General features: G+C 41.8%; 1 protein-coding gene across 5 annotated transcripts in view; it reads right to left on the minus strand.

Moving 5' to 3' along the window:
• The window catches only part of hadhb (hydroxyacyl-CoA dehydrogenase trifunctional multienzyme complex subunit beta), a 79,605-nt gene that overhangs the window by 15,979 nt on the left and 50,638 nt on the right, over positions 1–12,988 (minus strand). For all 5 annotated transcript variants that reach the window (XM_043675785.2, XM_043675776.2, XM_043675803.2 and 2 more), the window contains one exon: positions 7,118–7,298. In XM_043675785.2, coding sequence (XP_043531720.2) covers positions 7,118–7,298 — 181 coding nt within the window. The remainder of the gene's footprint in view (positions 1–7,117; positions 7,299–12,988) is intronic.

Below are 12,988 nucleotides of genomic sequence, written 5' to 3' on the forward strand. Positions count from 1 at the left end.
ACACCGCTATCACTAACTTACCAACAATTTCTATTAATCTGAACAGATACCTAACATTCACACACCTCACCTCATCTTTTACCTTTAAACTTTGCACATGCATCTCATCATCAGCACACACTATCAGCTATGCAACAAGGACAGCCACAAAATCTAAATAAATTGAACAACACATTCATTCTTGTAAAACAGCCAGCAGGAATTTACTGCAGCAGGAGGGGCTACTTCACACATTTTAATCCCTCAAAAGGAGATCCTACTCGGTATTCTGGGAAGGACCATCAGCAGAGTAACCTAGTGCCCTTGAGGCGGTGGTGATCAGCTGCCTTCTTGAACTGCTGCAGTCTGCCTTCTGTAAGTTGACCCGCAATGCTGTTGGAAGGAAATTCCAGGATTTTGATCTGGTGACAGTGAAGAAATGGTAATATATTTCCAACTTAGGATAGTGGTGGCTTGGAGGGGAACTTGTAAGTGGTGGCATTCCCATGCGCCTACTGCCCTTGTCCTACCAGACATTGATGGTTGTAGGTTTGGAAGGTGCTGTCGGAGGATCTTTGGTGAATGCGGCGAGTTTCTGGTCAACAGTAATCCCCGGGAAGTTGACTGTGGGAGATTCAATGATGGTAACTTCATTGAATGTCAAGGGGCAGTGGTTAGATCATCTTTTATTGGAGATGGTCATTAAGTGACATTTGTACAGAACATAGAACAATACAGCACAGAACAGGCCCTTTGGCCCATGATGTTGTGCTGGACATTTGTCCTAGCTTAAGCAGCCATCCATGTACCTATCCAATTGCCGCTTAAAGGTCGCCAATGATTCTGACTCTGCCACTCCCACAGGCAGCACATTCCATGCCCCCACCACTCTCTGGGTAAAGAACCTACCCCTGACATCCCCCCTATACCTTCTACCCTGCACCTTAAATTTATGTCCCCTTGTAACACTCTGTTGCACCCGGGGAAAAAGTCTCTGACTGTCTACTCTATCTCTTCTTCTGATCACCTTATAACCCTCTATCAATTCACCCCTCGTCCTTCGCCGTTCCAATGAGAAAAGGCCTAGCACTCTCAACCTATCCTTGTACGACCTATTCTCCATTCCAGGCAACATCCTGGTGAATCTTCTCTGCACCCTCTCCAAAGCTTCCACACCTTTCCTAAAGTGAGGTGACCAGAACTGCACCTCGTACTCCAAATGTGGCCTAACCAAGGTCCTGTACAGCTGCAACATTACTTCACGACTCTTGAATTCAATCCCTCTGCTAATGAACGCTAATACACCATAGGCCTTTTGACAAGCTCTACAGGGTGCACGTTACTTGCCACTTGCCAGCCCAAGCCGAGATATTATCTAGATCTTGTTGCATTTGAGCATGGACTGCTTCAATATCTGACGAGTTATGAATGCACAACGTTCAGCACCAATCAGCAGCAAATATCATCACTTCTGAACCCATGATGGAAGGAATGTAATTGTGAAGCAGCTGAAGATGATTGGGCCTAGGACATTACCCTGAGGAACTCGTGCAGGGATATTCTGGAGTTGAGATAACTGACCTCCAAAGCCCACAACCATCTTCCTATGCACCAGGTATAGCTCCAACCAGAGAGTTTCCTCCTGATACTCATTGATACAGTTGATGTCAAGGGCTGTCACTCACCTCACCTCTGGAATTCAGCCTTTTTGCCCATGTTTGACCCAAGGTTGTAATGAGGTCAGGATCTAAGTGGCCATGACAGAACCCAAATTGGTTGTCACTGAGCAGGTTATTGCTGAACAGGTAATGCTTGAAAGCACTGTTAATGACACTTTCCATCACTTTACTGATGATCAGTAGACTGATGGGGCACCAACTGGCAGTGTTGGATTTGTCCTGCTGTTTGTGTACATGACTTATCTGGGCAATTTTCAGCATTGTCAGGTAGGTGCTAGTGTTGTAACACTTCCAGTTTCATCAGACTTAACAACTATAGACTAATCAAGCAGACAACATGTATTCTCCCCTCTCACTCCCATCCCCAGCCTAACTACAACGCACCCTTGTCTGTCTTCACTTTAGGTAATCTGGAAGTCAAAGCTATCAACCCAAAGAAACAAGAACAAGGTCAAAGAAAAAATCACTTGATTACATGGTTATTACCATCAGCTCAGATAATGAGACAGTATGAAATTTACAGAAAAGCAGAGAGATGGGCTGTGTATGTGGTGAGACACCATTCATCAGTTTTCAGGAGGTCTGGTGACTTGAGAAAAAAAGAGAATTGCACAAGTGTCATAGAACATAGAATATAGAAGAATACAGCGCAGTACAGGCCCCTCGGCCCTCGATGTTGCGCTGATCCAAGCCCACCTACCTACACTAGCCCACTATCCTCCATATGCCTATCCAATGCCCGCGTAAATGCCCATAAAGAGGGAGAGTCCACCACTGCTACTGGCAGGGCATTCCATGAACTCACGACTCGCTGAGTAAAGAACCTACTCCTAACATCTGTCCTATACCTACCCCCCCTTAATTTAAAGCTATGCCCCCTTGTAATAGCTGACTCCATACGTGGAAAAAGATTCTCACTGTCGACCCTATCTAAACCCCTAATCATCTTGTACACCTCTATCAAGTCACCCCTAAACCTTCTTTTCTCCAATGAAAACAACCCCAAGTGCCTCAGCCTTTCCTCATACGATCTTTCTACCATACCAGGCAACATCCTGGTAAACCTCCTCTGCACCCGTTCCAGTGCCTCCACATCCTTCCTATAGCATGGCGACCAAAACTGCACACAATACTCCAGGTGCGGCCGCACCAGAGTCTTATACAACTGCAACATGACCTCAGTACTCCGGAACTCAATTCCTCTACCAATAAAAGCCAATACGCCATATGCCTTCTTCACCGCACTATTGACCTGGGTGGCAACTTTCAGAGATCTGTGTACATGGACACCAAGATCCCTCTGCTCATCCACACTACCAAGTATCCGTCCATTAGCCCAGTACCCCACCTTTTTATTACTCTTACCAAAGTGAATCACCTCACACTTAGCTACATTGAACTCCATTTACCACCTTTCTGCCCAGTTCTGCAGCTTATCTATATGCCGCTGTAACCTGCCACATCCTTCCTCACTGTCTACAACTCCTCCGACTTTCGTATCATCCGCAAACTTGCTCACCCAACCTTCTAACCCCTCCTCCAGGTCATTTATAAAAATGACAAACAGCAATGGTCCCAAAACAGATCCTTGCGGAACACCGCTAGTGACGGCACTCCAAGATGAACCTTTGCCATCAACTACTACCCTCTGTCTTCTTCCAGCCAGCCAACTCCTAATCCAAACCTCCAACTCACCCTCAATGCCATACCTCCGTATTTTTTGCAGTAGTCTACCATGGGGAACCTTATCAAACGCCTTACTAAAATCCACATACACCACATCTACCGCTTTCCCCTCGTCCACCTCCTTAGTCACCTTCTCAAAGAATTCAATAAGGTTTGAGAGGCACGACCTGCCCTTCACAAAACCATGCTGACTATCCTTGATCACATTATTCCTATCCAGATGTTCATAAATCCTATCCCTTACAATTCTCTCTAAGACTTTGCCCACAACAGAAGTGAGACTCACCGGCCTATAGTTACTAGGGTTATCCCTACTCCCCTTCTTGAACAAGGGAACCACATTTGCTAGCCTCCAATCTTCTGGCACCACTCCTGTAGACAACGAGGACATGAAAATCAAGGCCAATGGCTCTGCAATCTCCTCCCTTGCTTCCCAGAGAATCCTAGGATAAATGCCAACAGGCCCAGGGGACTTATCTATTTTCACCCTTTCCAGAATTTCCAACACCTCTTCTCTACATACCTCAAAGCCATCCATTCTACTTAATTGTGACTCAGTACTCACATTGACAACAATGTCCTGTTCCTGATTGAATACTGACAAAAAGTATTCATTCAATGTCTCCCCAATCTCTTCAGCCTCCAAACGCAACTTCCCACTACTATCCTTGACTGGACCTATTCCTACCCTAGTCATTCTTTTATTCCTGACATACCTATAGAAAGCCTTAGGGTTTTCCCTAATCCTACCAACTAAGGACCTTTCATGTCCCCTCCTTGCTGCTCTTAGCTCTCTCTTCAGGTCCTTCCTGGCTACCCTATAACTCTCAATCGCCCCAATTGAACCTTCACGCCTCATCTTTACATAGGCCGCCCTCTTCCATTTAACAAGGGATTCCAATTCCTTATTAAACCACGGCTCCTTCACACGACCCTTTCCTCCCTGCCTGACGGGTACATACTTATCAAGGACACTCAATAGTTGCTCCTTGAACAAGCTCCACATATCAATTACGCCCTTGCCTTGAAGCTTACTTTTCCAAGCCACACATTCTAAGTCATGCCTCACCGCATCATAATTTCCCTGCCCCCAGCTATAACTCTTGCCCTGTAGTGGACACTTATCCCTCTCCATCAATATGCTAAAATTGAGGGACTGGACTGGTTTCACTTCAGTTAAGACAAATGAGCACTTAAATGGACTAGGACTATAGAATATGGCTAATTATATAATCAGATATTTGGTGCTCGAGAAGTCTACTAAAAAAGTCTGCATTTAATATGAAGGAGCTCCTTCCACCAACTTTGTCCAGGACATTTCCAATAATAAAATGTATGGCTAGCAACACACCTCAGGTTCCAACTACAATACAGCATCTAGTAGCAGATGTCCTAGCTTCAGATGGTGCAAACAGCATTAACCTAAAGTCTGAATGCAACATTTAAAACTCAAAACTACTCTATTGCTACTCTAAAAAAACCAACATGCAAACTGACTTTAGCACTGGCCTCATCACTCCCTATTAACTACTGAAACTTTTGATAAGTACGAAAAAGCATCCAAGATGAATAGATTCCAGAAACTTGCCTGAAAGTACAGAATTTTGAACATTACAGCACAGTACAGGCCTTTTGGCCCGCCATGTTACACTGCCCTGTGAAACTAATCTGAAGCCCATCTAACCTATGCTATTCCATTCTCGTCCATATGTCTATCCAATGACCATTGAAATGCTTGTAAAGTTGGCAAGTCTACAACTGTTGCAGGCAGTGTGTTCCACGCCCCTGCTACTCGGAGTAAAGAAACTACCTCTGACATCTCTCCTATATCTATCACCCCTCCATTTGAAGCTATGCTCCCTCGTGCTATCCATCACCACCCTAGGAAAAAGGGTCTCTCTGTCCGCCTGATCGAACCCCTGATTATCTTGTATGTCTCAATTAAGTCACCTCTCAACCTTCTTCTAATGAAAACAGCCTCAAGTCCCTCACCCTTTCCTCGTAAGACTTTCCCTCCTTATGAAGCAACATCCTAGTAAATCTCCTCTGATCCCTTTCCAAAGCTTCCACATGCTTCCTATAATGCAGTGACCAATCATTTTAATTAACACAATACCATTTCACATGGGGATCAGTTATGCAAGGTTTTAAAAAAAATGAAAAGGCCTGATAAGTGGGAAAGTTAACTGAGTTAACCCATTGAGGCACAAGCAATTCTCTCCCTTTAAATAAATATTCAAGTTTCAGGAGGATAGTCTAGGATTTACTGAAAATTATTTTTAAAAGAAAAGTAATAAAACCAAACGTTTCAGTAGGCTGGAACAGACAAAGCAAAATACCTTCCTTAAAAGGGGCAAAGATGAAAGGTTGCTATTCTGAAGCTCATCAATCAGAAAAAGTAAAATGGTGTAAAAGTCTGTGATGTTTATTTATGGTTAAACTGAAACTCTTACCGATAAAATGGATTAAGTATAAGGATGGCATGAGTTTGCATTTGATAACAGTTTTGAATAAGCTGTTTCAACCTGTAATAGATCATGCATAAACAAGTTTGTAATACAATATGAAAAAAGTGTAATAATTTATTAGACAGGGCTTCATTCTCTGCTCTGATGTAAATTAATTTTATAGTGGGGAATAAATGATAGATGGTGTATGTGAAATGTCAGCTTGGAAAAAATAGATGCCATAGGTCAAATTGTATTTTTTTTGAAACCAAGTTTTACAAAGTATATTTCTGTGCTTAATGTGTTGCTGGAAAAGCGCAACAGGTCAGGCAGCATTAAAGGAACAGGAGAATCGACGTTTTGGGCATAAGCCCTTCTTCAGGAATGTTTCTGTACATTTCTGTACCTAAAACAATAGCAGAAAGTGCAAGAGAAACTCAACAGATCTGAAAGCATTTATGGAGCAAATGTTTTATGGCTCACTGGACTAGTATTCAAGATTAAAAGTAATGCTCAGGGGACAAAGGTTCAAATTCCACCACTGCAGATGATGAAATTTGAATTCAGTAACAATGTGGTATGAAAACCTAACTTAATACTCATCATGTAACCATCAACTGTTAAAAATGTACATGGTTCATCACAGTGCTTTAGTGAAGGAAATCTGCTACACTTAACTGGTCTGGCTGACATTATTTCAGACACATACAAATATGGTTTACTCTTATTTTCCATCTGGACAATCTACAGAAATGAATGCTGGCTTGGCCAGCAACACCCACATCCCATGAATGAATAATAAAACAAAAGTCAACATTAATTCTATAATGAAACACCAAAAAAAGTGTATACTATCTATCTGTTCATAATTTCACTGCTCTGTTGTTTGTAGCTGGTGTCTACAATTTTCAACTGTACAATGATTTCACTTAAAAATTGCTGCACTGATTTTAAAGTTCTTTGGGACTCTTGGAAATTGTGTTCATTTAATTAGTCTTTTATTCGGTGTGTTGTTCTACTTGTGTACCTTTTTAACTAAAGATTTACCTTCTCACAAAACTGATTTTATTAAGATTCTCCCTTGGTTCTAATCTATAAGTGAGACAAGATAATGTCAAAAATGAGATTTTTAAAAATTGCCCAGTCCTAGATGTCCAAAGCATCAGTGATGGTCCTTGCAACTGTCATGAAGATATTGTCCCCAAAATAAACAATATTCTTTAAAATCACAGACATAGAAGACAACTAAAGGCATGTGCTTCCAACTAATAACATTTAACAGAGCATACTTTTCAGTTAAATGCAAGCATATGCAAAGATAATTACCTGGCACTTTGAATGGGATGACATCCTTCAGTAACTTCTCATTTTCTGCTTTCTTGGCCAAAGTATGGGAACGCAAAGCAAATTCATCTTGTTCTGCACGTGATATACCAAAGGCTGCTGCAAGTCTGTCTGCAGAGTGGCCCATCGATTCACTCGTGGAGAACTCCGCAACAGCTGGGAGCTGCAGAAATGATTACATGACTAAGTTTAAGTTATATTTTAGTCAAAAGTACAGTATTTATATATGCTATTTGGTCAATGCCTGTAGCATCAAATCAGGATTTGAACCATGAAAAATTCATTTTCCACCACAGGTAATTCTTAACATTTACAACAGCATTAAAAAAAAAATCCATCCTTATCCCACATTCAACAGGTTTCTATACCTCTTCCAGAATTTTCACAAATTTAAACTGAGCCACCTGAGAAATCATGAACCATTACGATAAACATTCCACTTTTAAAAGCGAGGTTTAAAAACACTGGTTAGCAATGCATGTTTTTGCAGCCAAATAATGAGAATCATATTTATCTAGTATGTCCATTATACATGAAAAAGGAGCTACTCACTTTATTTTACATGTAAAACCTCTGTGCAGGTCTGAGAAACATCAGAAATGAAAGATCATAATAATACTATTTTGTGTTTCTCAAAAAAGATATGCAGATTTTGCTGCAATCAAACCTACTAACTGATTAGGATAATGGAATAAATTTTACACTCAAGGCAATTAAGTAATAACTCAACATGTACAATTAAACAAACTGTCTATTCCCTGTAGCCTAGTGTGCCTTCTTTCCAACATTGATTCCATGGTTGAATTTTAAAACAAGCTTCAACTTCCCATTAGAACCTCAGTCTTGAACATACTCTGTGTTTAAGCACATACAATTCCTGATGAAGGCCTAATGCTCGAAATATGGATTCTCCTGCTCCTCAGATGTTGTCTGACCTGCTGTGCTTTTCAAGTGCCATTTTTCAACTCTGATCTCCAGCATCGGCATTCCTCACTTTCTCCGAAGCACATACAATTCTCTGGGGTAGAGAATTGCTGTAAACATCCACAATCCTCCAAGTTAAAAACATTTCACTTCATCCAAGTTCTACTCAAACTATGCTCCCGGTTTCCGGACTCTGAAAACCAGGAGAAACAGTGCCTTAGCATTTCATCTGCCAAATCCTCTCAGTATTTCATATGTTCATATGTTCCAATAAGATCACCTCATATTCTTCAAACTAAGAAAACGCTGGCCCATTTTTATTCTTTCGTACAACAGCATCCATACCAGGCAATATCCTAGTAAATGTCCTCTGAACCCTATCCAAAGCTTTAACATCTTTCCTCTAATGGGGTGACCAGAACTGTATGCAAAACCCAAAGTGTAGCCACACCAGAGTTTTGTACAGCTGCAACATGACCTCGTGGCTCCAAAACTCAATCTCTCTACCAACGAAAGCTAACATATCATATGCCTTCTTAACAACCCTATCAACCTGGGTGGCAACTTTCAGGGATCTATGTACATGGACACAGATCTCTCTGCTCAACTATCAACAATCTTACCATTAGCCCAGTACTCTTTATTCCTGTTGCTTCTTCCAAAGTGAATCATCTCATACTTTTCTGCATTAAATTCCATTTGTTACCTCTCAGCCCAGCTCTGCAAATTTACTAACCCATCCTTCCATGCCCTAATCCAGATCATTTATAAAAATGACAAACAGCAGTGGCCCCAAAACAGATCCTTGCGATACACCACTAGTAAATGAACTCCAGGATGAATATTTCCCATCAACTACTACCCTCTGTCTTCTTTCAGCTAGCCAATATCTGATCCCAATTTCTGATCCAAACCGCTAAATCACCCTCAATCCCATGCCTCCATCTTCCGTGCAGTACCGTGGAGAACCTTATCAAACGCCTTACTGGAATCGCCCAACAAGTTTATTTGAAAGTACTAGCTTTGGGAGCACTACTCCTTCAGTAGTAGCTAAGGAGCAGGATCATAAGACAGAATTTATGGCAAAAAATTAGTGTCATGCAACTGAAATGATATATTGAACAAATCTAGATTGCTGTTAAGCATTCCGTCTTTTAGAATGTTTTGCAGGTTTTGATACATTAATGTCAATCCCAGAACCTCTTTCAAGTCACTCGAGATAACTTAAGGTTTTATGAAAAAAAAGTGACATCTCCGCTCAGATAATACATTAAAGGTGGGAGGTTTGTCTGTATCCCAGTCTTGAATCAGACTGGTTCTATTTCCAAAGTGGAACTTATAAAATACTGCATGGATTGACTGCCTGCACATTGCAAGCTTTTTGAGCAAAATGCAACAAGTCTGCAAATACAATTCTGCAAATGCAAATTCTCTCCATAGACCTATATAAGAGTGTGAATGTGTGCATGTGATTACATGAGTGTGAATGCACATGAGAGAGTATGTGTTTGCATGTGTGCATGCTTCGTGGAGGTTGTGATTGAGTGTGATGGAGTATAAACCTGAGAGAGGGTGTGCGCCTGGGTGAGTGTGTGTGCGCCTGGGTGAGTGTGTGTGTGAGTGTGTGAGTGTGTGAGTGAGTGAGTGAGTGAGTGAGTGAGTGAGTGAGTGAGTGAGTGAGTGAGTGTGTGAGTGAGTGTGTGTGTGAGAGTGTGAGAGTGTGAGTGTGTGAGAGTGTGAGTGTGTGAGTGTGTGAGTGTGTGAGTGTGTGAGTGTGTGAGTGTGTGAGTGTGTGAGTGTGTGAGTGTGTGAGTGTGTGAGTGTGTGAGTGTGTGAGTGTGTGAGTGTGTGAGTGTGTGAGTGAGTGAGTGAGTGAGTGAGTGAGTGTGTGTGTGAGTGTGTGTGTGAGTGTGTGAGTGTGTGAGTGAGTGAGTGAGTGTGTGAGTGTGTGAGTGTGTGAGTGTGAGAGTGTGTGAGTGCGTGAGTGCGTGTGTGAGTGTGTGAGTGTGTGAGTGTGTGAGTGTGTGAGTGTGTGAGTGTGTGAGTGTGTGAGTGTGTGAGTGTGTGAGTGTGTGTGTGTGAGAGAGTGAGAGAGTGAGTGTGTGAGAGAGTGAGTGAGTGAGTGAGTGAGTGAGTGAGTGAGTGAGTGAGTGAGTGAGTGAGTGAGTGAGTGAGTGAGTGAGTGAGTGAGTGAGTGTGTGTGTGTGTGTGTGTGTGTGTATATATATATATATATATATATGAGTGTGTGAGAGAGTATATAGTGTAATAGGGGCACCTGAAGCGTGACATGAACCCAAGATCCCAATTGAGGCCATCCTCATGGGTATTGAACTTGACTATCAGCCTCTTTCAGCCACGCTGCATTGTTGCGTATCCCAAAGTCCACTTTGGAGGATGGTCACCTGAAGATCCGAGGCCATATACCCCTTGCTGCTGAAGTGTTCCCTAACTGGGTGGGGGAAATAAACACCTCTACTTAGTGATTGATGTACAGTGTGCATTTGTCTGTTACCAGAGGGTCTGCTTGGTCTCGCCAATGTGCCATTTCTCGAGGTATCCTTGTCTGCAGCATTAGCCGAGTCACATGTGTACCTGCCGCATACATGGTGGCTGGTGTCCCCGCATAAGATGGAGGTATCCATATTGACACTCTGATACATCGTGCAGTGGTTGCTATGACAGGGTTGTATGCTGCTGTGGTTAATCTTGTTACAGCACAGGGTAAACTCTCCTGCTTAATATAAAACCAGCAACACAGAAAAGATTTATCCTGTGTAGTAATCTGAAAATTCGATAGGCCAAGAACTAGTTAAAGTAAAAATTAACAACTTTATTTCTTCAAGTATAACAGATAACAATTAACTATTTACAATTCCTACCTGTTACCTTCCCTTCTATAATACTAGTCCAATAAAACACTCAATCATGATTTACAAAACAACACTTCTTATCTCAAAACCAGGCAGCTTTCGGTACTTCTATTTGGATCTTCCTGTGTCTTTTTTTCTTCTGAGGGATTCTGCTTCACGAGTTACTGATCGATAACAGTACTTTCCAGAGAGCTATTTTGCAAACAGTCTTTTTACATGCTGGTAGCTGGGCACTTCTCTCAACTGTTCCATTTTCCCTGGTCTTATACTCCCAAAGCATCGGATTGTGTCCTTGGCTTTTAAGATTGTCAATATACTCAATTCAATCTTGATTGGAATTTGGTATTTTTCAGGTATAATTTAAACTGATTGGCTTAATTCCAATCTGTTACATAGTTTCCAGGCAACCAGCTAATTTAGCTTGCGACGATGTGTTACCTTGTTATCTTACTAAGAACACTCGGTGCTGTCAGGAAGCTCTGCCAACTTTTCACGCTCTTGAAGGTATATCCTCGGAACAAATGTTGTCCTGAAGGCTGGGCAGTTTGCTGCGAACAAAGGTCTTTTTAAGGTTTGGCGGTTGTTTAAAAAGGGGCTCATCCTCATTGAGGATGTGTTGCAGGCTGCAAAAAACATGGCATAGTTTCTCTGCTCCCAGGAAATACTTGGATAACGAACGGTACCCTATCGGTTGCATCCAGTGTCTGTCCCCGGAGGTGGTTGTTACAGTTTCTTGCTGTGGCACGAGGGAAATGGCAATCATGGAGTTGAACATTGTGTCCTGTTCTTATCAGGGAGACCTTCAGCACGTTCAGGTGTCTGTCGCATCCTTCATCTGAGCAGATCCTGTGTATGCATAGGGCTTGTCTGTAGGGGCTGGCATTTTTAATATATTGAGGATGGAAGCTAGCTAAGTGCAGCATCATGAGGTTATCTTTGGATCTGTGATAGTAAGGTACTGAGGTGCTCATCCTTGATGGAGATGTGTGTGTCCAACAATGAGACAGAGACTAAAGAGTATTCCATGCTAAGTCTGATGGTGGGATGAAACTTGCTGATATCACTTTGTAGTTGTTTTAGTGACTCCTCACCATGGATGCAGAGAAAGAAAATGTCGTCAATATATCTGGTGTATAGTGCTGGTTGGAAGTCCTGTGTAGCCAAGAAATCTTGTTCAAACTTGCGCATGAAAATGTTGGCATATTGGGGTGCATATTTGGTCCCTACGGCTGTTTCGTATGTCTGGATGAAGAACTGGTTGTCAAAGGTGAAAACGTTGTGGTTGAGGATGAAGCAGATGAGTTGCAGGATGGTGCTCGGAGTTTTCATCCAGACACACGGAACAGCCATGGGGACCAAATTTGCAACCTGTCAATCCATGTAATATTTTATAAATTTGTACTTTGGAAATAGAATCAATCTGACTCAAGACTGGGACACAGACAGACTAACATCACACTTCTAATGCATTGTCTGAGTTGAGATGTCACTTTTTTTTTTACATAAAACTTGAAATTATCTCAGGATTGTGACTTGAAAAAGATTCTGGGATTTACATGTTTATGAACTGAAGTCTGCAACCCATTCAAAAAGATGAAAGACTGAACAGCAATCCAGGCACTTTAATCTTTTGCTATGAATTCTGTTTCTTATGATCCTGCTCCACAGCTACCTGATGAAGGAGCGGTGCTCTGAAAGCTAGCAGTTCTAAATAAGCCTGTTGGACTATCATCTGATGATGTGTGATTTTTAACTTCATGTACAAGGATTCCCAAATCCCTGTGAATCACCATGCCTCTTGGTCTGTCACCTTTCAAAACTCAATCCTATCATTCCATTTTCTTAAAGTGGATAATTTCACACTTCCCACACTGTATTAAATTTGCCAACTTGCTGCCAAACATTTAATTAGTCCAAATGCCTGTGCAGTTTCTTCACATTCACCTCAAAGATTTTAAACTTAGCTTTGTTTCGCTAATAAAAGAGTAAAAGGGGCAAAATCTTATGGCAATTCATTAGTTACATTCTGTCATTTTGAAAATAGCATTTATTTCAC

This window comes from Chiloscyllium plagiosum, unplaced genomic scaffold (genome assembly GCF_037043375.1).
Source record: "Chiloscyllium plagiosum isolate Xiang-an unplaced genomic scaffold, Cpla_swu_hap1 HiC_scaffold_3, whole genome shotgun sequence".
Taxonomy (NCBI): Eukaryota; Metazoa; Chordata; class Chondrichthyes; order Orectolobiformes; family Hemiscylliidae; genus Chiloscyllium; species Chiloscyllium plagiosum.